Genomic DNA, 24,971 nt, shown 5'->3' on the forward strand with positions numbered 1-24,971 from the left:
GTTGTGATCGCATTATTGTCGGAGGACACATATTCCAACATGTCGTTCGAGTTTTACTTTAAAAACTCTTTTATTATACTTTGTTATATCCAAACGGGTTGTATGACGATATTGAACCCCGTTAAAGTGAACCCGAATTAACATAGTATTCGCCCATAGTAACTTGTATGAGGTGACGTCTCGAAGTGACTAGAGTGTGATGCGATTGATAGCAAGTTCAAGTGTCATACAGTCATGTGAGATGACTAGTCAATCACATAGGCAGACTGTTAGGAACACTTTGTCGGGCAGTGACCCCTTATAGAGTTCTGGAAAATTTATATAGCCTGGTCGTGGCGAGAGCTACTATAGTATTCTAATGAGTCTATTATTTTGACTAAAGACTGTTCGCCTAAGATGGCACAGTTTCAGATTAGCTTTGATTTATGTTACTACGACCTTCGTAAATGGGTCAAATGGGCATATTTTGGGTTATGATGGATGTGGCTAGTCGAAGGGAATAGTGCGATAGGAATTGTCCACCCCCTTGTCAGGGTTAAAACAATATCTCAGGGCCACTCGAGGAGTAATGAACTGGAAATGCGTGGCCACGCTCGAAAGGTTTCTATGGTAGAAAATTCCGGTCAATCAGTTATTCTCCAGATCGAGGAAACCACTCTCGATATGATCACTTGCAAGTACGACCTGAAAGACACCTTGCATTAAGTGGGAGATAGTAATAGGACAAGAGAATTGGTGACGCACAGTTGTCGAGGACAAGTGGGAGATTGTTGGAGTAAGTGTCCCCGACAATAATGCGATCACAATTGTCGATCATATTGATCACATATTTAAATCTCATATCAAGAATACGAAAGGGATGATACATTATATATATAGTCAACTGGTCCACACATATCGGTAATGATTGGCTAGCTAGAGTTTGACATAGCTAGAGTTTGACATTACTGTCGTGCGACGGTGGTGATCAGTTGATCCCTTGAGGTCACACCTAAAGGACGATTCCCTTAATTGAAAAAGATTAATTAATTGTATGTCGATACAGATTATTTAAATTCCTTAAAATTGAACAAATTTTATCATAAGAGAGAAAATGACATCTTATTATAATGTGATTAAATAAGATTTTATTTCGTAATTTAAGAAGTTATATTACTAAAATTAATCGGTGTTTGCGAAACACGCGAGATGAGAATGATAAGTTAGTTATAATTACAAGATGTTGTGAATTACAATAACTAGTATTTAAATGACCATTTTATGAGAAAGTAATTTTGAAGTACTAGTCAATTTGTTAAATGTGATTTATTTAATTTGTAAATGATATTTAATTTGTTAAATATGCATTTTAAATTACAACATGACATAAGACATGTCACATGTCACATGACATACAATTGTACGATTGACAAAAATAAAATGGACTCCATATTACACATCAAAACCGAAATTGGTGGGCAAGCTTTAGAAATTTTGTCTTATTCATTTGTCTTATTCATTTGTCTATAACACTTGATAGTGACTTGACCATGACAAAGCCTTACACCAATTTGTCTTGTGAAGACAAAAAGGAAAAAGGATTAGGGTCCTTTTACCATATCACAAATTCTTGTTTGTGACGGCACATATCCGTCACTCCTGAGTGACGGATACCATTTTATCTCACAAAGTACCCACTTTTTCACTCTCTGCTACACTATTCATATGGTCCCCTTTCTCCACTAACCCATTTTGTTACCATTTTAACTCACAAAATATCCGTCACAAATGGTAACCCGTCACAAGGGAGACCAATTGTTACCATATACCCACCGGTTTTGGTGCATGAATATAGAGAGATTTTTCTCAATTTTATTCCTTCTATCATGTTTCATAAAAACTCAACTTTCTCTCCCTTATTTTTCATAAAATCAAGTTTTATGAATCAAATTTGTATAAATCAAACACTAATAATACTAGTAGTAGTATATGAGTATAGTAACCGATTTTAAGGTAAACCACATTACAAATATCTAGTACATGTTAGTTTGTGGAATTTTGGGATAGTCTTGGGTGCTACTTATTGGAGAGCTTCTATTTTGAAGTCATGAATGTTCATCCATTATTGGAATGAATGTTCATCCATTATTGGAAAGCTCAAGAACTAACAAGAAGGAGATCTTGTTGGTGCCCATAAGACCGAAATCATATAGTAAGAACAATGATTTCTTCTTTACTTCTATTTATGTTTGCATGCATAAGATTTGTAATTATTTTATGACTAAATAATTTGTAACATATATGAATATGTATATTAATGAGATTAATCTTTTCTAACACCAATACCAACACAAAACACCCAATTTCCATAACATGTTTAACCAACTCGGAACACCCATACAATCACCAACCTAGCCACCAGTGGCCACCACCGTGGTCCTCCTCTGGGCCAAGGTGGACCCACTGGTCCCACCACCCTACACGGTCACAAACGGGTCAACCCAAATAAACTACAAACTTCCTACTCAAACCGACATACAACACCACCCTTACAGACACACTGTCTTAAACACTCAACCACAACCAATACAGACAACCACGCCACCTCTGGCCACCACCGTTAACACCACTGTACCACGGAAATTCTATAGGTGGTCCCCACTTCCCCAATGATCAACTGACGAAGTCACAATGCTCGTTTTAAGACGGTCACGACAAATCGCACGAAACCCCTACATCTCCCCTGTTTTCGCTCAACTCCGGCAACCACTGCACCCACCACAACCTATAGCCACCCACAACAACCCAAAACCGATGACCCATCACCACGATACCAACCAACTCAAACCCGAGTCCATTAGACACACACAAGAAGGTAAAATCGAGTCTATATGCGAGATTGACAACCATTCAACACCAACGAAATTCCGGCCAACCACCGCACGAACCACCACCCTTGACAATACTTGACCGCCCACGGTGGTCAACGCAAACCTAAGTACCACCCCTACCAATCCCAGGTCAGTCACGACTGAATGTGGACTTATAACCATGCTTAAACACGTAAAACAACCCAATAACAACCACCCATAAAAACCCGCTTGAAACTCCCTTTACCCGTGGTTCCTGGTGGTCAACGGTGGGTCTTGATCGATCCCTGGTGGTCCATGGTCACGGTGACGGTCTCGGGTAAGTCAACGGTTCTCTAATTAACGAGTTATATTATTCTTAAGGTGAGTATGTTATGAGACGATTAGAAAATTACCTTGTGACGATCTCACAGCTGCTAGTTCTTCCTTCTCTTTTTATCTTTTCCCTTATGTGAAGTACTTGTGTTTTTATGCTAAATAAGGTCTATTGTTATAGGTTGTCATCTATTTATATGGGTAGGTTAAGGTTATATGGAAATCAATTAGGAAAAATACGTAATTACCATATTATTATTATTACTATCATAAATTATTATTATTATTATTATTATTATTATCATATATTACTACTCTTACCATAATTAGAATTACCATACATCTCTTTTACAAATTAAATTATTAGGATAATTAATATAATTATTATTACTTTTCCATTATTATTATTTCCATATTATCTATTATAAATTCCCGGTGTAAATCCTGATTATATTCATACCTTATTATAATAAATTCCGGTCCAATTAATCAATGATACACGGCCCAACACTCGATTATTAGTTAAGCCCAATTCCTGACTTGGATTATTAATTTTATATTTTACTTAACGTCTTATTTGTAATTATTATTAGAAATGCTTTTAACTAATTAATAATTAAATAAACTATTAATATCAAAATACGGGGTATTACACATGTCTTTGTTGTTAATCACTGCATATAATTGTTCTTGCCTACTTGAGTCGACACAACTAGATAATTAATCTTGGTAAGCCTTGACCTAGACCGGAAGGTTGGAAGGGGTGAGACCAGCAGTGAACATTAGGATGCTTTAGTGAGGGCGGAAGCTAAACTAATAGTATTTTAGGGCGAATTGAGATTGGAAGGAGATTTTCGTTGCCCCTTAGACCGATACAAGCGACCGATTTGTGACCTTAGCTGCAATTATCTGACATTCATTGATGACCCGACAATCCTAGTTCTCTCTCTTTATTGTTAATCCCTTTATTTTTATCACTCAATTTCTCTTGTCTTCTCTCTTAGTTTAGAAATCGTACTCAAACCCCCGTTACTCTTAGACTAACTTAAAACAGATAAATCTCATTTTTGCCTCCCTGTGGAGATCGACCCTACTTACCGCTAGCTTCTGTTAGTAGTACTTAGGTATTTATTTTTGGTACCTGACGACGGTATCAAATTTTGGCGCCGTTGCCGGGGAGGCAGCGTAGTTTTATCTGTTTTTATTTAGTCTATTTCTTCTCTCAAGGAACCTCGGTTCCTTGAGACCGTTCTCATGTCTTTCATTCTTGACTTTCCGCAGAGAGAGAACGAAAGTTTTGGTTCTTATATAGACAGGTGGGAGGAGTGGCTCGAACCAAGACGAGGAATGCTTTCGGGACTCCAAATATGCCAGTCTATCATCCGGGGAATTAATGCCCCTACGCGAGCATACCTCGAGGCTAATGGTAAGTGGGATTTCGAAGGAATCCCCGTAAAAGAGGTATTAGAATTTTTTGAATGGTTTGTGATACGTGCATATTCTATACACTTTATCTGCGGTTTTGGCACGTATTCCCATGCATAATTGATAGCTTAAGGCTACTATTTCTCCCGAAACGGTTTACTTTGCATTTTCTATGATTTATTGTAGGAACGAGTGGAAGTAAGCTAAATCAAGCCTAATTCGTCCTCCGGAGGCAAGTTTAAGGAAGCCAAGAAGAAGGAGAGTCATATTCACTCACCTTGGGATGCGTGCAAAGGAGTGAAGAGTTGATTGGAAGGAACTAGAGAGCTACTGCACAGCATATTCAGTCGATCGACAAAGCTGTTCAGTCGATCGACCACTGGAGCTCAGTCAGAAGCTACTGTTCCGCATATTCAGTCGATCGACCACTCTGGCCTGTCGATCGACCAGTTTTCGAGCTGACACGTTTTTTCTTCGTGTTAGACTTTTAAAAGCCCAACTTGTAATTAACTTTCGGTATCTTTGTATCAGTTGGGACGCAGCAACTTTTAGGTTATGCTTTTCATTCTGGAAAAAAAACTGAGTTTTAGATCTAGCTTGGAGACGGAAACCTTGGATTTAAATGCTTTGTTCTTGAATTAAATTAGTAAGCTTTTTATGCAATTCTTCCTCTTACTTATTTTCCTTGTTATTTTGATTCTCGTTTCATCAATTAATTTCAGCAATTGAATTCTTCTCCTTTGCTTTAGTTAGATTCCATTATGTTGAATTCGTTCTTTATTATTAATTTCGCAATTAGTGTAGTTATGATTATGCGTAGGTAATTCCTTTGATTGGGAATAAGGTGAGCCATGGTATTAAATTAGGATTGTTGTGTAGTATGAGTTCTTCCGTTTTGGTCTTGCTATCTCTTGATAAATTTCTTTACTAGATTGAAAGATTGGTAATTTGAATTATCGCTAGATTTGGAATTTTTTCTTGAGCGAAAGCGTTGATAAATTCTAGGGAATTAATAGACCGTGAGGTTATTTGAGCTTTGATCGAAAGGCTAGCTTATTTTCCCTGAGACCGTATTGTAGGACTTTTGTTACCTTACTTACCTGATATTTGCCATGGTGAACCGAAATTCCCGATCCCCTTTTTATCTTGTTGAGAATTTTCATTTTAGCAATTAGCCAGTTAATCAACCAAATTCAAAACCCCCAATTAATTGTTACTTTTATAGACTGAAAAATAGCAAACAAAATCAACCTTGTCTCTCTGTGGTTCGACCCTTACTATCACTAGCTATAGTTTTAGTTTGGAATTATAAATTTAATTTTGGTACTAAACGACGGTATCAGTTTGCTACTGAAACTCTTAAACCCAATTTCTCTCTTCATGTTGACTCAGATAAGGGAGTGGGTGAGACCTTAGAAACCGTTTTAGGAAATACTGACGGAAAAATAGAGGAGACCATTAGCGTGGTTGATAATCCCTTTTATAAGGATAATTTAGAACCCCTCTATGATTCTTGCACAGATAGTGAGGATGACTGGGAAGGTATCTTTGAGAACTTCCCTACTGACGAGTCCGACCCTAAGGAGATTGAGGAGAAAATTTTTGACAGTCTTGAGGTTAAATGGGATAGTTATGACGATATTATGGATGAACCTATTGTTGAGGACCCAATTGACCCAATTGACTTTACTATCCCTTGCATTTGGGATGAATACCCACCTTCTCCTTTAGAAGACCAGATTCCTCCACCTCACAATATAAACATGTCAGTGCATCTGGATTATACTCGCGTTATTTTTGAGTCAAATGATCATGAGCTCTCTTATTTTCCACTCGCGGTTAGTTTAAACTTCTATATTCTGCCCTTAGCTGGAGGGAGGAATAATTTTGTGGATGTTTTTAGGAGCTGTCATAGGAAATTTGTTAGACTTAATGCTATTTCATTTTAATTTCCTATGCTATTGCTATTTTATGGTGCTACTTACATTTTTGTGTAGCACATGCGCAGTTATTTGATCGATTGCTGTGTGCTTTGAGCTGTTTTGACTGGGCTCAATCGGAGTAGCTGGCTGAAAGAAAAGAAGGTCGAGCAGGGACTTGTCTGAAACTAGCGCTGTCCGGGAGGCAACCCGGAGTTTAAATTTTTAGTTGATTTGCTTTTAAGTTTCTGTTACGTGTGTAATAATTGGTTTTTAAACCATAGACTGGAACATTTAGCTTGTTTTGTTAGTTTCACGGGCTGTTTATTGCATCTTTGCAGGAATCTAACGTGGATGGCTCGATCGAGTGTTTTTTATACTCGATCGTACCCTTTTGCTGCTGATTTCACTCGATCGAACATACCTTCTGCTCGATCGAGTGCCTGCAAAAGAAGGTCTTTCGATCGAGAGCCCTATTTCCTCGACCGAACTGCTTAGACGCCCAATTCACTCGATCGATCATTGTGCCCTTTCGATCGAGTACTTCCGTTTTGATTCGCTTCCTGTGACGCCACTGTGAAGTTGTTTGTGACCTCCCATGTTGCTGGCTAGTTTGGGGAGGTCCCCTCTTCGCGTATTCTTGTGAGTTTTCCGCATCTCCACTCTCTCCTTTTTAGTTTGCATTTCCTTTCCCTATTTTGGGTACAATGAGGGCATTGTACGATTTGGTTTGGGGAGGTTATGCATCCATATCTGTGTCTGCATTTATATTTTTATTGCATTTCTGTTATCACGTTTAATTTCTGTATGCATTGTTGTTCATTTTCATAAAATTCAAAAATCTCATAAAAAAACAAAAAATAAAAAAAAAATTCACGTTTATTTTAGCATATAGGTTGAGTCGGAACAGTAGATTTCAATGATGAAATTGCACTGCAATTGTCTTTTTGCTTAAACCTTGCATTAAACTAATTATCTTTTTAGCTTTGTCATTTTGCATATCTACGAGTTAATGTTAAAATTAAGCTGAACGAATAGACTTGACTTGAAAATTTTGGCAAGCTACTTATAATTTCTAAGATTTAGAGCCATATAAACTGGTGACATTCATGACCAATTTACATAAGAATTGAGAGTAGTACTCCTTGAAAAACATGTTTATCATTTTTGCACATTTATGAAATTCGATTTCTTGTCAATTGCATACATTAGGGTTTGTGGTCGGTGTCACATGCAGGGAGGTGCTTACAATTTTTTCTTTCTTTCATTTTCACCCATTTAGCTCCACTTTAGTCAAATATAACCTTTTTGACCCATTAGCTACACCCAAAATTTAGCCGGCCAGTCAAGCTAGTTTAGTGTCACTTTTGTGGTATATTATTCATCGTTGTGAGTTTGGCTCATTTTCATTGGGCGGAGTTGGTAGAAAAAGAAAGAATGAGGAAACGAAGAGACGTGAAAAAGGAAAAAAAAATTGAAAGAAAAAAAAAAGAAAGAAAACGTGAACATAGAAAAGAAAAAAATGATGAAAAAATGAAAAAAAGATGTTGAGTTAGTTTGAGAAATAGAAGATCGTATGTGCTTATTTCTATCTTGTGGCGGTCTTAATCCTCTGTTTTATTCATATCTTTTTGTATTGGGTACTGAGATGAGTGCCAATGAAGGGCACTTGAGCTTTGTTTTCTAGACAGTTGAGATTTGGATGGTTTTATATGGTCATGTTTAGGTGCTAGCTTGACGCTTTACCTCCACATTTCCATAATTTATTTTGCCTATTCTCGCCTGTAGCCTCACTTTCCCATATCTTTTGTAAGCCCTCTTTGTGATGATATTGTTGGTTGGAATGTATGTATGGTACTAGAATCGTCTATCATTTTTGTTGCATGCATGTTATGTAGGTCGCAGTTTAGGTGAGTGACTGTTTTTCTCTTCTTCTCTTACACATATACTTTCACCCTTTGCTTCATGAGAGAAGAGTGACCCGTAAGAGTCCGATTTTGATGGTCTTGCAAGGTCGATAGTTAAGCTTTATTATAAACATCCTACAACTCGTTTGCATTTGACATTTTTGCTATAAGTGTTAGTTTGTTGCATTAAATTGGTTTAAATGGACAATTTGTAGCTAGCTCTGAGTTTTCTTTTCTATTCCATTAGTTTTGCATATAGTCTGCTTGGGGACAAGCAAAGGTTTGGTTTGGGGAGATTTGATGCGTGTATTTTATATAAAATTTTGTACTTCATTTGCACGCATTTTAATGCATTTTGTGTAGTATTAGCTACAAATGTCCCCCGAATTGTCTACTTTGGTATCTCTTTTATTATTTACAGGTATGAACTGGAAAGGACCATAATCAAGCCTAAAACACGTCCCTATAATTTAGGAGATGGGTTGCGTCGGAGCTTGGAAAATACTAATTGTGATGCGCAAAGAAGTAATTCCAATTGGAGATGAAAGCTTGTCCTCTTAGCTTTCCAACGCCACCGAAAACGCCATGTTTGCCCAAGTAACGAAGAAATGGCAGCCGTTTGAAGTTCAGTGCGCGAAGCAGGAATTGTGCGCTGGAAAGTACTCGATCGAGTACAATTGTGTTCGATCGACTCCTTTTTCTACTCGATCGAGTAGTGCCTATTTAACAAGTGTTCAATCGAGTACCTAAAGTACTCGATCGAGAGGTTTTAGCTTGGATTTGCTCGATCGAGTGATATAAAAGTCCTCGATCGAGTATTTAGCTATTATACTCGGGATTTTTAATCCCTGTTTAGGTTATCTTTTGTTTATTTTCACTTCCCTATATAAGGAAGTCGTCATTAGGTTAATAAACATCACTTATTACATCTCATATACTCTTAATCACTGTTTTTACTCTTAATCACTGCTGCTACCTTGTTCTTTTGCCGGATTCTAAACTTTTGTAACCTTTCTTCTCTTTTTTATATTAATTCTCTTTTGCTTATTCCTTCATTATGTTTGTTCTTGCTTCTTTCTTTTCTTTTGCTTTATTCATTATTATGTTTAGCTAATTCTTCTGCTAGGATTTAGGGGATTCAATGAATTAATGTTAGTTGCTAATTAGGTTTGCAGATCTGTTGCTTAAATCATGTCTTTGTTGTTAATCACTGCATATAATTGTTCTTGTCTACTTGAGTCGACACAACTAGATAATTAATCTTGGTAAGCCTTGACCTAGACCGGAAGGTTGGAAGGGGTGAGACCAGCAGTGAACATTAGGATGCTTTAGTGGGGCGGAAGCTAAACTAATAGTATTTTAGGGCGAATTGAGACCGGAAGGAGATTTTCGTTGCCCCTTAGACCGATACAAGCGACCGATTTGTGACCTTAACTGCAATTATCTGACATTCATTGATGACCCGACAATCCTAGTTCTCTCTCTTTATTGTTAATCCTTTTATTTTTATCACTCAATTTCTCTTGTCTTCTCTCTTAGTTTAGAAATCGTACTCAAACCCCCGTTACTCTTAGACTAACTTAAAACAGATAAATCTCATTTTTGCCTCCCTGTGGAGATCGACCTTACTTACCGCAAGCTTCTGTTAGTAGTACTGAGGTATTTATTTTTGGTAACTAACGACGGTATCAAATTTTGGCGCCGTTGCCGGGAAACCACGTTATCCTATGAAACAACAGAAAATATATTGTAATGAAAAAAAATTAATACAAAAAAAAAATCACGGCCCATGATAAGTGGAGTTCATGTGAAACTTGCGCAGTTACTAATGAAAATATATGAGAAACAAATTAAATGTAAACAAATATAGGCCAACGGACCTATCGCCTATTTAATTAACACGGCTAATTTTATATCACAATTCTCAATGTCTAATTAAGTATTTCCACATTACATTCATGTGATATTACGTCTACTTACCCTGTTACTCATATAATATCTTAATTTATATAAAAATAGATATTAAAATGTTGTTATGATTCTCATTACATGAATTATAATTAAGATAAAAATTTTGTGTGTGTCAGTGTTAGCAGTAAAAATATCAACATGTTTCATACTAATGACTAATGAGGTTACACTTATGCATAACCTTAAACAATTACTCTTAAACGCACCCGTGATTTTCACGGGTAGAAAAACTAGTTTATAATCATAGTATCACTCCATTTTATGGTAATTTTCCGATGAGCGACAATTATAATATTTGAACGTAGTATATTCAGCACACCTACATTATTTTTCAATGTGGACAAATAACATACTAAGAAATACACCAACTTTCTTCGCACCTAGTTCGACATCTAACCCGAATACGGACAATTGGTTTAATAAAAATTTAAAAGTCATTTATTTAGGTTTGACATCCTAATACACTAATTATATCATATTATCAAGGATAAATTGATAACTTATGCCTACTATAATACCACTTTTCAAAACTTATACATAAGATATCTTTCTTTTAAAACTTATACCTAAAATCCGATTTTCTTTCAAATTCAATACCAACTCTCAAAAAATAATATGAATTGACCGTTTCACCCTTGCTACTTAAATCACCTTACCTTTTTTCCACTATACATTAACACACGAAGGCCATGTTCTTTTGAACTGAAATTGTCTGAACTGAACTGAACTAACCTTAATGGAGCTGAACTGAACTGAACTGAAATAAAAATAAATAATAATAATAATAATAATAATAATAATAATAATAATAATAATAATAATAATAATAATAATAATAATAATAATAATATAATAATAGTAATAATAATATAATAGTAATAATAATAATAATAATAATATAATAATAATAATAATAATAATAATAATAATAATAACAATAATACCAATAATACCAATAATCATAATAATAAATATTATAATAATATTATTCAATATTATTATTAATAATATATTAATATAATCTAATAAGTAATATAAAAAATAAAATAGTAATATAATAATAAATATAGTAATAATAATAATATATTAGTAATATAAATGATAATATTATTAATAATATTATAATATATTAAATAATATAATAAATTAATAATAATAACTAAAAAACAAATATGATAAGTATAATATAAATATTATAAATAATAATAATTAATATAAATAATAATAATAATAGATGTAATAGATGTAATATAATAATTTATTAATAATATTAATATAAATGAATATATTAATAGAATAATAAATATAATAATAACAATATAACAATAACAATAACAATAATAATAATAAAAATACTAAATATTAATACACTAATATTTCCATGAATCATAATAATATAATAATAAATAAATATAATAAATATAAATAAAAGAATAATAATAATAACTATAATAGTAATATAATAAATATTAAAAATAAATTTTAATATAATAATAACAATAGTAAATAAATTAATATAATAATAATAATGATAACAATAAGAATATAAAATAAGAATAATAATATTAATGTTGAAATAAACTAATCAATCGAATCGAATCGAACATAATAGAAATTTGAAATCTTTGAATCGAACTTATTAGAACTGAAATTAAGTCCAAAAGAACAGGGCCTAACCCCAACATCCACCTTACACACCCCAACATCATCACCACAAACCACCATGTCCTTCATCAGCTTCATCATTGGTGTCACCGCCGCCCCACGACAGCCATAATAGAAAAATGAATAACTAATATGATTGATAACTCACCTAAAATTCCCCTCCTTGATTCCTTAACGCGGACTCCACCGCCGCCGCCACCATTCCTCCCTCCGTTGCCGCCACAATTGTCGGAGAACTCGAATTAGATTGATCAAAATGACATGTTTGCCACTGCGGTTGCGCAATCGAAGTCGGAGCCGGAATCAATTTCGATGTCGATGATGATGAGGATGGTGATGTGAAGGGTGAAATTAGGGTTTTAATAAGTTTAGTGCAATGAGGGTCGTGTTTTTGTGGAGTTCTTTGAAAGTATACTTCATTTTTTTGTTGGTTGTTGTGGGTGACATTTGATATGAAGGCTGTCAGAAAGTTTGTTGCATATCAATGAGGACAATAGAAGGAAAAGTTGAAATGGGTCGATGGAGGGATGACAACTATAAGTGTCGGTGATTGCACTAGTGGTGGTACCGGGGAGGTAGAAGGGGATTACATGGTGATTGACTGATTGTCATTATGTGTGGGACTGTAGATGGGGTTTGCTTGGGTTATGTGGTGAAGGTGGATGGATTGTGATGAAGAAAGGGGGTTGGATTAATTAGTAAGGGCAAAATGGTCTTACTATATATTTTTATGAGAGTTGGTATTAAATTTGAAAGAAAATTGGTTTTAGGTATAAGTTTTTTAAAAAAATTATCTTAGGTATAAGTTTTGAAAAGTGGTGTTAAATGATGTAGAAGTTATCAATTTATCCTATTATTAACAATATAGTAGTAAATAATACAAAAAGTGTACTCAAATGAAAGCATTTTAGCTACGAATCCAAATATATAAGTTTCACAAATATATATATATATATATATATATATATATATATATATATATATATATATATATACATATATATATATATACATATATATATATATATATATACTCCCTCCTATTCTTCTTTTTCTTCCCGTTTGGATGGGGCACAATATTTAAGGAAGAGAATAAAATATGAATTGTGAATTGGGTGGGGTTTGGTGATAGGAGAGAGGAATGAATAAAATAAGGAATTGTGAGTTGGGTGGGGTTTGGTGATAGGAGAGAGAAATGAATAATTATGAATTAAATAAGAAATTGTGAGTTGGGTGGGGTTTGGTGATAGGAGAGAGGAATGAATAAAATAAGATTAAAAGTTGCCAAAAAAGGAAAGGAGAAGAAAACCTGAATAATCCGTTTTAGGAAATAGGGAAGAAAATAGAGAATAGGAGGGTGATATATATATATATATATATATATATATATATATATATATATATATATATATATATATATATATATATATAATTCGGATCACATGAATTCACCCTATCTTTTTGAGTCTCGTGAGTCCACTTAGGTATCACACGCTCTACACAAAAATATCACGATTTTTGTTTTGAATAAAAAAAAGGTTTTTTTTTTAGATGTGATATTGTTTAGTATAACCTGTGATATTGTACATGAGTCCGTAAATCCAATAAAAGAGTATCACAAGTTATACAAAACAATATCACACCTTACGATAAACAATACCACTGATTGTACTAAATAATATCATGGGTTCTATTATACAATATCACATCACTGAACCTAACTCCGCCTTTCACCATCTTCATTGTCAGTCATCTTGTCCACCATTATAATCCGCCATTATGATGTAAAAGAGATATCGTTGATATGGAATTGTCACATAAATAAGAATCTATATTATAATACTTCTTCGAAAGGCCGTCTAATCCAAGAATGTGTTTCTTTTTAAGAAATAGAAAGGGTCTTAACGATAGATTTGACAAAAATCCACGTACCTGAGCTGAATATAAAAACGATCTATAATTTCTTTAGCACCTATGGTCGTAACGCTAATGTGACTTGAAGTGATCGGTTTTGAACCTAGTATATTGACCCGTTTGATAGACTTACGGGACGGGGATAAGACGTGCATTCGACAGGACAATAAATGAATCGATCATGGAAATGCAAAGGAAAATAAACAAAGCAAATAATTGTGTTGGATGATTCACGGATGACGTATGTATGTATTTATGTATGTATGTATGTGTTAGTGAAATGAAGTCTATAAATATATTGCTAAGTAAATGGATTCATACCACCAACAAATCATATAATCGTACAATTAATACTTCATATTCCAAAACTTTGATTGTTAGAATGGCCGCTTCTTTCCAAATGAACCACTTGAAGCCTGCTTTATGCTATATCGATACCAAATATCTAGTTCCACCCACTCAGGTATTATTACTTAAATCTCATACAACTATATTAGTAATAGTATTAATTTAGCTTCAAATTAGTAAAGTCACATCTGCTAGTCGTCCAGTCTACAAGGGCCCATGTGTTCCAGCTAATATACGTGATAATGATATATTTGCTCGTAAGTTTGCATAATTTCACTTCATCCCAACTTGTCGACTAACCTTCTGTACCATCTTGATATTATTGTGTACAGCGAGTGATACATAAGTGGACTCATGAGACTCAAAAATATAGGTGGACTCACCAGATCTTGCCTATATATATATATATATATATATATATATATATATATATATATATATATATATAGAATTAGGATCACATGAGTCCTACCTAATTATTTGAGTCCATGAGTCCATCTACAATATCACACATTAGTCATAACAATACTGCTTTATATCAAGCTATTAGTAAGGGTATTTTCGTCATTTCCTAAACTTGTTATATAAACCCTATTATCAGCTCAAACCTCACCATTTGAATTCATTTACTTTCTCTCTCTTCTCTCTCTCTCTCTTCCGCAATCACGCTGTTCTTTCTTACGCCGTCAATTTTTCGCGCGTTGTCGTCTTCTTCGCTCTCGTTGTCATCTTCACCTGTGTTCATCATCATCCGTCATCGATTTCCAGCGATTTTCTTCATCATTCGTCTTAGTTGCTCATCCTCATTGACTTTTTCATCATCCGTCATCTTCATCTCTTTTTTCCTCAATTTTAACATATTCAATGTCAGGTATTTCATCGTTTTTGCTTCTTTTAATTTATGTTTTAATTTTTTTCATTCTGTTTTCCTGTTTATTGCATGATGTTTTATTGTTATTGTATCTTCGACTGAATTCGTTGTGTAATTACTGGTTTTTTGTTATAATTGATGTTATAATTCATCAACATCAATCACGGATTAATCAATTCGTGCTATTTTATGTATTAAAATCATGTACTGATTACCTACTTTCTTCAACATGTAGTTTTTGCTATTTGATGTGTTAAAATTTATTCTCTGTTTTCTTCATCTTCTAATTGACATATAAAAATGATGTATTAATTGTCTGTTTTGTTTATCATCAAGTTTATTTTGCATTCACTGCTTGTGTTTACTTCAAGTTTTGATCGTTATTTAACAGTTTCCTTTGTATCACTTTTTATTCAGTAGAGTATCATAATTAATTCTGAATAGTATCACATTTTATAGTTTTTGTTTGCCTGATTACTGCTCATTAGAATCAGTTTCCCTGTTACAATATCACATTGAGTCCTTTACAGTATCATAGGTTGCAGTACATGACTCGTAACTACTTTCTGTGCATTAGTATCACATGTTATGCTTCAGAATATCACATTGAGTCCTTTACAGTATCATAGGCTGCAGTACATGACTCGTAACTACTTTCTGTGCATTAGTATCACATGTTATGCTTCAGAATATCACATTGAGTCCTTTACAATATCATAGGCTGCAGTACATGACTGGTAATTACTTTCTGTGCATTAGTATCACATGTTATGCTTCAGAATATCACATTGAGTCCTTTACAATATCATAGGCTGCAGTACATGACTTGTAATCAGTTTCTGTGCATTTGTATCACATGTTATGCTCCAGAATATCACATGTATTCCTTCACAGTATCATAGGCAGCAATACGGTTGCGTATGTATTTTATATTCATCAGTATCACATTTTATGTTACACAATATCACATGCATTCCTTCACAATATCATAGTTTTGTTATAATCTAGTTATATTTGTTATATTTGTATCACATCTTATGCTCCAGAATACCACATGTATTCCTTCACAGTATCATAGGCTGCAATACGATTGCGTATTTATTTTATATTCAACAGTATCACATTTTATGTTACACAATATCACATGCATTCCTTCACAATATCATAGTTTTGTTATAATCTAGTTATATTTGATATAATTTGTTTATTCAACTTCTCTTGCTGTAGAAAATACTTTTGTTGTCCCTGTGGTACCTGTTCCTACTCCACAATGCATAGACGTTGATGAGGTGCATGCTGGGAATCGTCTTTCTTTGATGGTGACCCCTGGAGGTTCTGAGGAGTGGGTCAGAAATATTGCAACTGAATTTACACCTACAATAGGACAAACTTTTGCTACGTTAGACGAGGGTATACAATTTTATGAGACTTATGCAATAGCATGTGGTTTTGAACCATGGAAATCTTCAACGAAAAGGTTTCGTAGTAGTGGAGATATTAGGACAAAACTAATTGTGTGTCACCGGGAAGGATTTAGGGATTCTAAGCCGACAATATTACCCATTACTGGTGAGGAGGAGGAGCCAATAGTCAAGGCCTATAATCCGAAGAAGACTAAGGTTACTAGGATTGGTTGTAAAGCTAGGATTTTCTTTAAATTTATTATTAAAGAAATTGACCAAGTTCAAGTGCCACTCTTTGTTGTTGATCAGTTTCATGCTGCCCATAACCACTGTCTTTCTCCACTCAAGTATAGAGAATTTCAGAAAAAATGTAGAAACCTTGCTTTTCAACATAAACAAACCATCGTTGATAATTGCAAGGTCAATATTGGCCCAACCTCTACTTTCAGGTCCGTCAAGGAATATGTTGACGGCTATGAAAATATTGGAGCTTCTTTGACTGACTTTAAGAATTTTGGAAGGGAAATCAAGTGTTTTATAGGTCTTAAGGATGCTCAAATGTTTGTAGACCAGTTGGAAACCCTTCATGAAACCCAGGAAGGTTTTTATTATGCCTATGATATTGATCAGAATAAGTGTTTATTTCGTGTATTTTGGGCTGATGCAGCAGCACGTCGTAATTACGCTATATACGGTGAGGCGGTGACTTTTGACCCAACCTATTCAACTAATAAGTACGATATGATCTTTGCTCCCTTTGTTGGTGTTGATCATCACAAGAAGTCTGTCACTTTTGGCGCTTCGCTTATGTCTAGGGAGAATGACCAGAATTTTAAATGGATTTTCACAAAATTCTTAGATTGTATGGGTGGGAAGGAACCCCATTGCTTTTTTACCGATCAATGTCCTGCTATGAAAATTGCAGTCCCTGCTACTTTTACGACTGCTGGCCACCGCTATTGCATGTGGCATATTATGAAGAAATTACCTGAAAAGTTAGGCACGACAGTGACCAAAGAGACTGACTTCGTCACTCGTCTGAATTCTGTTGTTTGGGATTCAGACTTAGAGCCTCCTGACTTCGAAGAGAGGTGGTGTTCGTTGATCAGTGAGTTTCAATTGGAAGATAATGCATGGTTGCAATATCTGTTTTCCAAGCGGCAACGTTGGATTCCGGCGTATTATCGTGATATTCCTCTTGGCTGTCTTTTAAGAACAACGCAACGCTCTGAGAGCGAAAACAGCTTCTTTAAGCGGTTTGAGAATCCTTATGGCACACTTGTTGAGTTTTGGATGCTCTTTCAAAGTGCTATGGATCAGCAACGGTACACCCGAAAATCTCTTGACATAGATAGTGATCACTCCCTACCTCAAACCAAAACCCTTCTTAGCCTTGAGGTTCATGCATCGACTGTTTATACGCACGCTCTCTTTTATGAATTCCAACAGCAGTGCGTTGATTCTCTAAACTCATGTAGTGCTGGAGATTCTTCAAGGGAGGGCAGTACAAGGTTCCTAGAAGTTGAAGATTCTATCTTCAATAAGACTTACACTGTCGCATTTAATCCTTCAACGTTTGATGCAACATGTTCATGCAAGCTGTTTGAGAGGAAGGGATACATATGTAAACACATCATCCGGATTTTATCAGGTAAAGGGATAAAAAGATACCGATAAGTATCTTCTCGTAGGTGGACAAAGAACACTAAAAAAATGCCCTTGTATGATGTTCACAAATCAATTGTTGGATGATTTTAATTCGTCGGATGTCATTAAGCTTGATTTCGATTTGTCTGCAGTGAATTCTACTCAACATTAACACTGCTCAAATCTCTGCCTGAAAATCACATAAATGAACTGACTTCATTACTGAAGACATTTAGACAAAATTTCATGTCTGATGCTGAAAAATTAACTAAACAACAAGAGTTGGAGATACTCCTTGGGGTTAAGTCTTCATCTGAGGTCCGTATACTACCTCCTGTTCAATAAAAAAATAAGGGTAGTGGCAAGAGGTTGATGTCCAAGAAAGATCAGTCCGTTGCAAAAGCATAAAAGCCGAAAAGATTTTGCAATAATTGTAAACAAATGGCACATCATGATAAACGGAATTGCCCTAATCCAGCTGTTGATACATCACAACACTCGTTTGATCATGAATCCGATGTAAGTAATTTGTCTTACAACTTTTATTATTTCACTTTTACGTGTGCTATATCACAGTTCCTGAAGTGTGACCCTGATAAACAATATCACAGTCCATGCTAAAAAATATCACAGTCTATGGTAAATAATATCAGTACCTTGTTAACCACTATCAGAATATATACTTGATTGTAGACAATATCATCCCAATATTAAAAAATATCACTTATTTAAAAGGTGTCTACTTTGAAATAATATCACAATCATTTAAAATCAATATCACTTGTCACTGGCAACATTTATCAATTTTAAATCCCTATCTATTTTCAGAATCAACCAAACAATATCAACACGTGTATTCAATAATATCACACTATGTACCCCAACAATATCAAACAAAAAAGGATTTGTATATCCTTAGCCACTGTTGTTGTTCCTGAGGATTAATATCACAACAACTAAAACATAATATCATACAACCCTTGAAACAATATCACGGTTTTCCAGAAGTTGATAAAAAAAAAGTTATATTTTGTCAAACTTATTACTGACGTTATGTCACTGTTTTTGTCTGTTTGTTTTGCAGATTTCTTCACTTGTTGATAGTGATTAAGGGCTTCTGCATGCTGAGGAAGTTTATTTTACATCATCAACTTTTCACAATCGACTTTTTATTGCTTACACTATTCAATTTCTTTCTTGTATGTCATTCCAAATGGCATCATTTTTGTATTCTCTCCATTTTTTTCCTTGTATGTCATTCCAAATGGCATCAATTTTGTATTCTCTCCATTTTGGGTATCAATGTTATAAAAACCGCATAATTACTAAAGTTGTTTTGTTGCCATTATTAAATACTATCCCACCTCATTTGAAGGTATATCACACTTGATTCAAAAAAAATATCATCATAATAGTTAAACAATATCACAACATTACACTTGCTTGTATACGTATTTTATTATATTGTATTATACTGTAAAATACTACTAAGGAATATCACATTTCAAGTGAAACAATATCACCAGTATTCATAAATATTACCACTACAATTGGATGTTTTTAGGAAACAATATTACAAAAATATGATTAAAATATCACAGTACATACTAGACAATATCAACCAGTGAGTGCAATAATATCACAATTTTGTCTGCTGAATAATATCACAACTTATCCAACTAAAAAGGAATTTTAAATCCCTACCCCCTGATTTATTTTAGAGAATAAATACAACAATATCAACATGTTTACGGAACAATATCACACTGGGTACCAAAACAATATCAAAGAAAAAAGATTTTAACAACCTAGTCTGCTGTTATTATTTCTGAGAACTAATATCACAACAACTTAAGCAAAGTATCAAACAACTCCTGAAACAATATCACAGTTTACTAAGAGTTGATAAAAAAAAGTTATATTTCTACCAGTGTCCCTAAAACAATATCACACAACTCCTGAAACAATACCACATGTCTGTCCTGCCAGCATTACAATGTGTAACAATATCAACCATTGTACTTAATAATATCACAATGTGTACAAAAAAAGTTATCCAACTAAAAAGGAATTTTAAATCCCTATCCGTTGATTTATTTTAGAGAATAAATACAACAATATCATCATGTTTACGGAACAATATCACACTGGGTACCAAAACAATATCAAAGAAAAAAGATTTTAACAACCTTGTCTGCTGTTATTATTACTGAGAACTAATATCACAACAACTTAAGCAAAGTATCACACAACTCCTAAAACAATATCACAGTTTACTAAGAGTTGATCAAAAAAAAGTTTTATTTCCTACCATTGTACCTAAAACAATATCACACAACTCCTGAAACAATATCACATGTCTGTCCTACCAGCATTACATTCCTAGTCCTACTTTTTTCCTCTTCCTCTACCTCTCCCTCTACCTCTATTATTAGGATTTTCATTCGTCTTCAGTCGTTTGTACTGGATTGTGGGTTTTTCTGCATCATCTTCAACATCTTGTGTGGATTCAGGTGGTCTGTAAAAACAGAAATGGCATGTTATGGTTCTATGTGAAATTTTTACCTTTGTGTCTGTTGCAAATAAAAGCAGAAACGTAATGCTATGATTCTATATCAGAAATGTAAAAGTCGGGTTTTTGGTTTTTACCTTCTGATTGGAGATTTGCGAAGAATGGGCATTTCTGTGTTAATTGTTGGCATTCTAGTAGCATCCTCCTTGGCTTTTGTTTGAACATTGGGCTTCTCTTTTGGCGGACCTTATGCCTTTGTTATTTCTGTTCCACAAGATCTTGTCCTTCTCAACAACATTATCCTTGGCTTTTATCTTATTGCCCTTGTCCTTTGCATCTTCGTTATTCTTCCTCTTTTCTTTCAATCTATTTAAAAGCTCTCCCTTTCCCGCTGTAAATTCTTCAACTTTTCCAATCAGTGTTGTCCTCATGTCATTTATGTCAGCTAAAAGTAATGCCGCTGCTATTTCTACCCAGTAGTAGCGCCTATGCACTTTCGACTTCAACTCAGCTTCAAACAACTGCCCCTCATACCGAATCATGTGCATCATTAAGAAGTTTCCCGATTCAGTATTGTTTGCTTCCTTCTTTTGCCAATTGAAACTCGTGTTGACAACACCAAAATCTATTATTTCATACGCTCTATCAACATTTTTCCCTGCTAGGAAATCACTCATGTGATAGGCCTACAATAATTAGTCACACTATTAGTCATTATTTTGTCAAACAATCATATGCATTTACTGTATACACTCAATCTATCCTAGCCAAAATATCAGACAATCATATGACATGTCACTAGCAAGAATATAAATAAATCATACCACCGAATCTGCAGCCTTGTATATTTCAGTCTGCTCCCAGTTGTCGTACTCTGTATTGTCTAACACTTCAATTATAACACTTCGCGTTTTAGAGCTTATGTATATGTACTACTTGTGTTTGTCTTATGCTTGTGGATGTTTGGTTAACATTACGGGGTGGCGAACTTCGGGACGAAGTTCATTTTAAGGGGGGAAGACCGTAATACCCCGTATTTTATATAATCGATTAAACGGATATTATTATATACTAGTTATTATACATTTTATATTGGTTGCATCGTAATATCGTGAATGTTATTAAGTCGGGTTTATATCGTATATGTTGAGTCGGGCTACATCACATTTTGTCTTTTGGGTCAAGAATCGTATCACCCATTTACCCATCTACATTTACCCAACGACAATACCCGTTTAACCCATTTGCCTTACCCGGAACATGTAACCACCATTTACCCTAAACCTAATCTAAGAGCCGCTCTCCCTCTCCCCTCTTTTCATTTTATCATTCATAAAACCATTTCTAAACCTAGAGAGAGGGAGAGGAAGAAGAATTGTCGAGCCTTTCATTTGATTGAAGATTTCTCATCGATTCCAACCTAATTCGATTTCCCTGTTTGTAAGTCGATTTCATTCCATTGTTTATACTGTTTTAAAGTGTTCGTCTTCAAAAAGTTTGAAAAGAGAGTCCTGTTTATTTGATGTCTAGTTTATGCATATAAAAGCTCGTAGTCAAATTCCTTATGGTTTGTCCTAGGTGATTTATTTATGAACATGTCGCTGAAAAGTCCGCGAATCTGATTTGGTTGTGGAAAATGATTTGAAACCCTAATTTTTATGTCGATTCAGTTATGAGGCTTCTTCATACATCATCTTTGTATAGTCTAGATGATAATAGGATTTGGAATTACTGCAAAATAATGTTTTAAACTCGTTTTATGAATCAATACTTTTTATGCGACGGTTTCTGTCATTTTTTGGAAATCAGTCTGAAAACCCTTGATAAGTTTGGAATTCGAGAAAAACACGTTAGATATAATTTGTAGCTAAGACTCATGGGGTTCCAATCCAATTGGACTTGTATCAATTTGATTTTCCTGGAATTAGTTATGTATTTTATTCCGAGTCTGTCATGTGCTGGAAAATCAGGAAAAATCGTGTTTGTTCCTTAAGTTGATATTCCTACTAAGTTATGATGAGTCTAGGTTATGTGCATGATTAATTGACTGAGTAGGTGGTAATTATACATAATTATGTTATGTAGGTGATGGATATGTGAAGGATCATAACTGATTGCTTGTGCGTGCTTGGATTGCGAAAATGTAGGGAAATACACTTGACTTATTATCGTTGTTGTTGAATTGTGTTGACTTGTTTGTGTTTCATATGACCAAACAGTGAACGTTGACTTGATTCGTGGTTGTTGATTCATGTTATGATTCATATCCTGGAATGTGCTTGACTGAATTGATCGTATTAAGTATATTATCACAACATTCGGTAACCGGCATGATTCTATGATTTACCAGTTCAATGATATACATATTGTGTTGCATTAATTTCTTGAGCATTCATATGCATTGGAGATGGAGGATGTTGTGGTGACGTGGTGTGGTGATGATGATGTTGTGATAAGGCCCAGGCGCGTTCTGCAGGACTTGCCCTGGTGTCCTCAGCTGCGAGCTGGCAGATCGGCTACGGTCGATATATAGTCTATCGGGTATCGGTATGGCTGGGTTGTACGGGTTATGAGATATGAGTTGTGATGGAGATGGAGGTGACGGAGGAGCATGCATATCATATTTTGTTGTTTCATTGTATTCCCTACTCAACCTCGTGGTTGACCCTGTGTATTCGTGAACACCTGTGATGACCCAAATATTGGCGAGCAGACTTGACAGGTTTAAGAGATAGGACGGGAGCTTGATGGGCGTGAGACACTGGATCAGAAGACTTAGTAGCTAGATCATCATTTAGAAGACTTTCACTTTTATTTATGTTAGTTCTTTGTAATTTGATGTAAAAGAGGTTTTGTAAAAATTAAGTTAAAGAAATTATATAATTCGCCTTGGAGTTTAATTTGTTATTCACTACCTCGGGAAACCGAGATGGTAACAGTTCGGTTTATTAGGGAATGTCTTGCTAAAGGCTCCTTCATAAATCGGGGTGTTACATCAATCGTCTTGGTTTTGAAATATACACAAACACAGAAATAGTGTTCTTGCAACACCATCGGAATAAAAACCAAATCTGCTTCCATGTTACATGGAACTGTGTTACTTCTTATGAATTTGTCCCATTGTTCGAATATCTTTTCCATGTTCGCTTCTTTGCCTTCAGTAACTTCTACTATTGATTTATGTAGTGTATATATATATATATGTATATATATATATATAAGTTAACAAATCCTTTACATTTAAGAGTTACTACATTTTAATCAAAACGTGAATATGTGTAAACAATATCAGTTTTACGTGTGCTATATCACAGTTCCTGAAATGTGACCCTGATAAACAATATAACAGTCCATGCCAAAAATATTTGGCGTTGGTTTCATGCTTATAGGATATACGAATTAGGAGTAATAAATATTTTAGTGGGCTGTGGTCAGGAAGTTCCTGTGCAGTGATGTTTTGACCAACGATTTTGTAAAAATCCTCATTTAAATTGTATTAATAATTTTTGCATAATTCCAACTCCATCGATCAGAAGATTCGCATATGTTTTCAAATTAATAAGCCACGAAAATTCTTGATGTCTCTATATTAAATGGTAAGTTTTGCAAACTGACCCAAGTTTCGGACCAATTGCTGTCACATACTTGTTTGGACCAACTGAATTGCAAAAATCCTTTAAAAATTGAATTATTGAGCTTTGGACCTCATTCTTTTTCTCACGAATTATTATTTCTCTGTATGTTATAAAAAGTAATATAACTCAAGTTTTTGTTGAACGGTTATTTATTCGTGATTTTTGGAAGTTACAACGTGAATCATAACTTTTAAAATGTGAATTCTATGTTGAGTTTTCATATAGTTGTTCGATTATTTCATGAGCCTTATTAATGTGAAATTATAGTGTCCTTATATGATGATAGTAGCACACATGTTCATTGGTTATGTATCTTAACAAGTGATAAAAAATTAAAGTTTAGTTTATAACATTGTTGGCCTGATAGTATCTGTGAAATTGAATAGCTTAATCTGATCCTTAATCGAGGGTGAAATATTTTATACGAGTCCAGTTGTTGCATATTTTATATATGTTTGGCATGTTGTAATATCTCTGGTGTGTTCATCATATTTGTATAGTGGTCGGATCTATATAAATATAAAACTATATTGTCATATCTTGGTAAAGTTGGTGGCGTTAAATGTTAACCTGATTGTTCTAATATACTC

At 34.4% G+C, this 24,971-nt stretch overlaps 1 protein-coding gene across 1 annotated transcript; it reads left to right on the forward strand.

Moving 5' to 3' along the window:
• Positions 1 to 14,347: 14,347 nt before the first annotated feature.
• On the forward strand, positions 14,348 to 19,345 carry LOC141641479 (protein FAR1-RELATED SEQUENCE 5-like). The gene is made up of 5 exons (XM_074450138.1): positions 14,348 to 14,428; positions 14,480 to 14,570; positions 16,412 to 18,188; positions 18,387 to 18,552; positions 19,319 to 19,345. Exons 1-5 carry the CDS (start codon positions 14,348 to 14,350, stop codon positions 19,343 to 19,345), a joined length of 2,142 nt encoding a protein of 713 aa, XP_074306239.1.
• Positions 19,346 to 24,971: the final 5,626 nt, after the last annotated feature.

This window comes from Silene latifolia, chromosome 2 (assembly GCF_048544455.1).
Source record: "Silene latifolia isolate original U9 population chromosome 2, ASM4854445v1, whole genome shotgun sequence".
Lineage (NCBI taxonomy): Eukaryota > Viridiplantae > Streptophyta > Magnoliopsida > Caryophyllales > Caryophyllaceae > Silene > Silene latifolia.

Coding starts and splice junctions, on each gene's coding strand:
- LOC141641479 (XM_074450138.1), top strand. CDS start 14,348: ATGGCCGCTTCTTTCCAAATGAACCACTTGAAGCCTGCTTTATGCTAT. Junction 14,429..14,479: donor ATCTAGTTCCACCCACTCAG/GTATTATTACTT, acceptor GTATTAATTTAG/CTTCAAATTAGTAAAGTCAC. Junction 18,189..18,386: donor GCAACATGTTCATGCAAGCT/GTTTGAGAGGAA, acceptor ATTTGTCTGCAG/TGAATTCTACTCAACATTAA.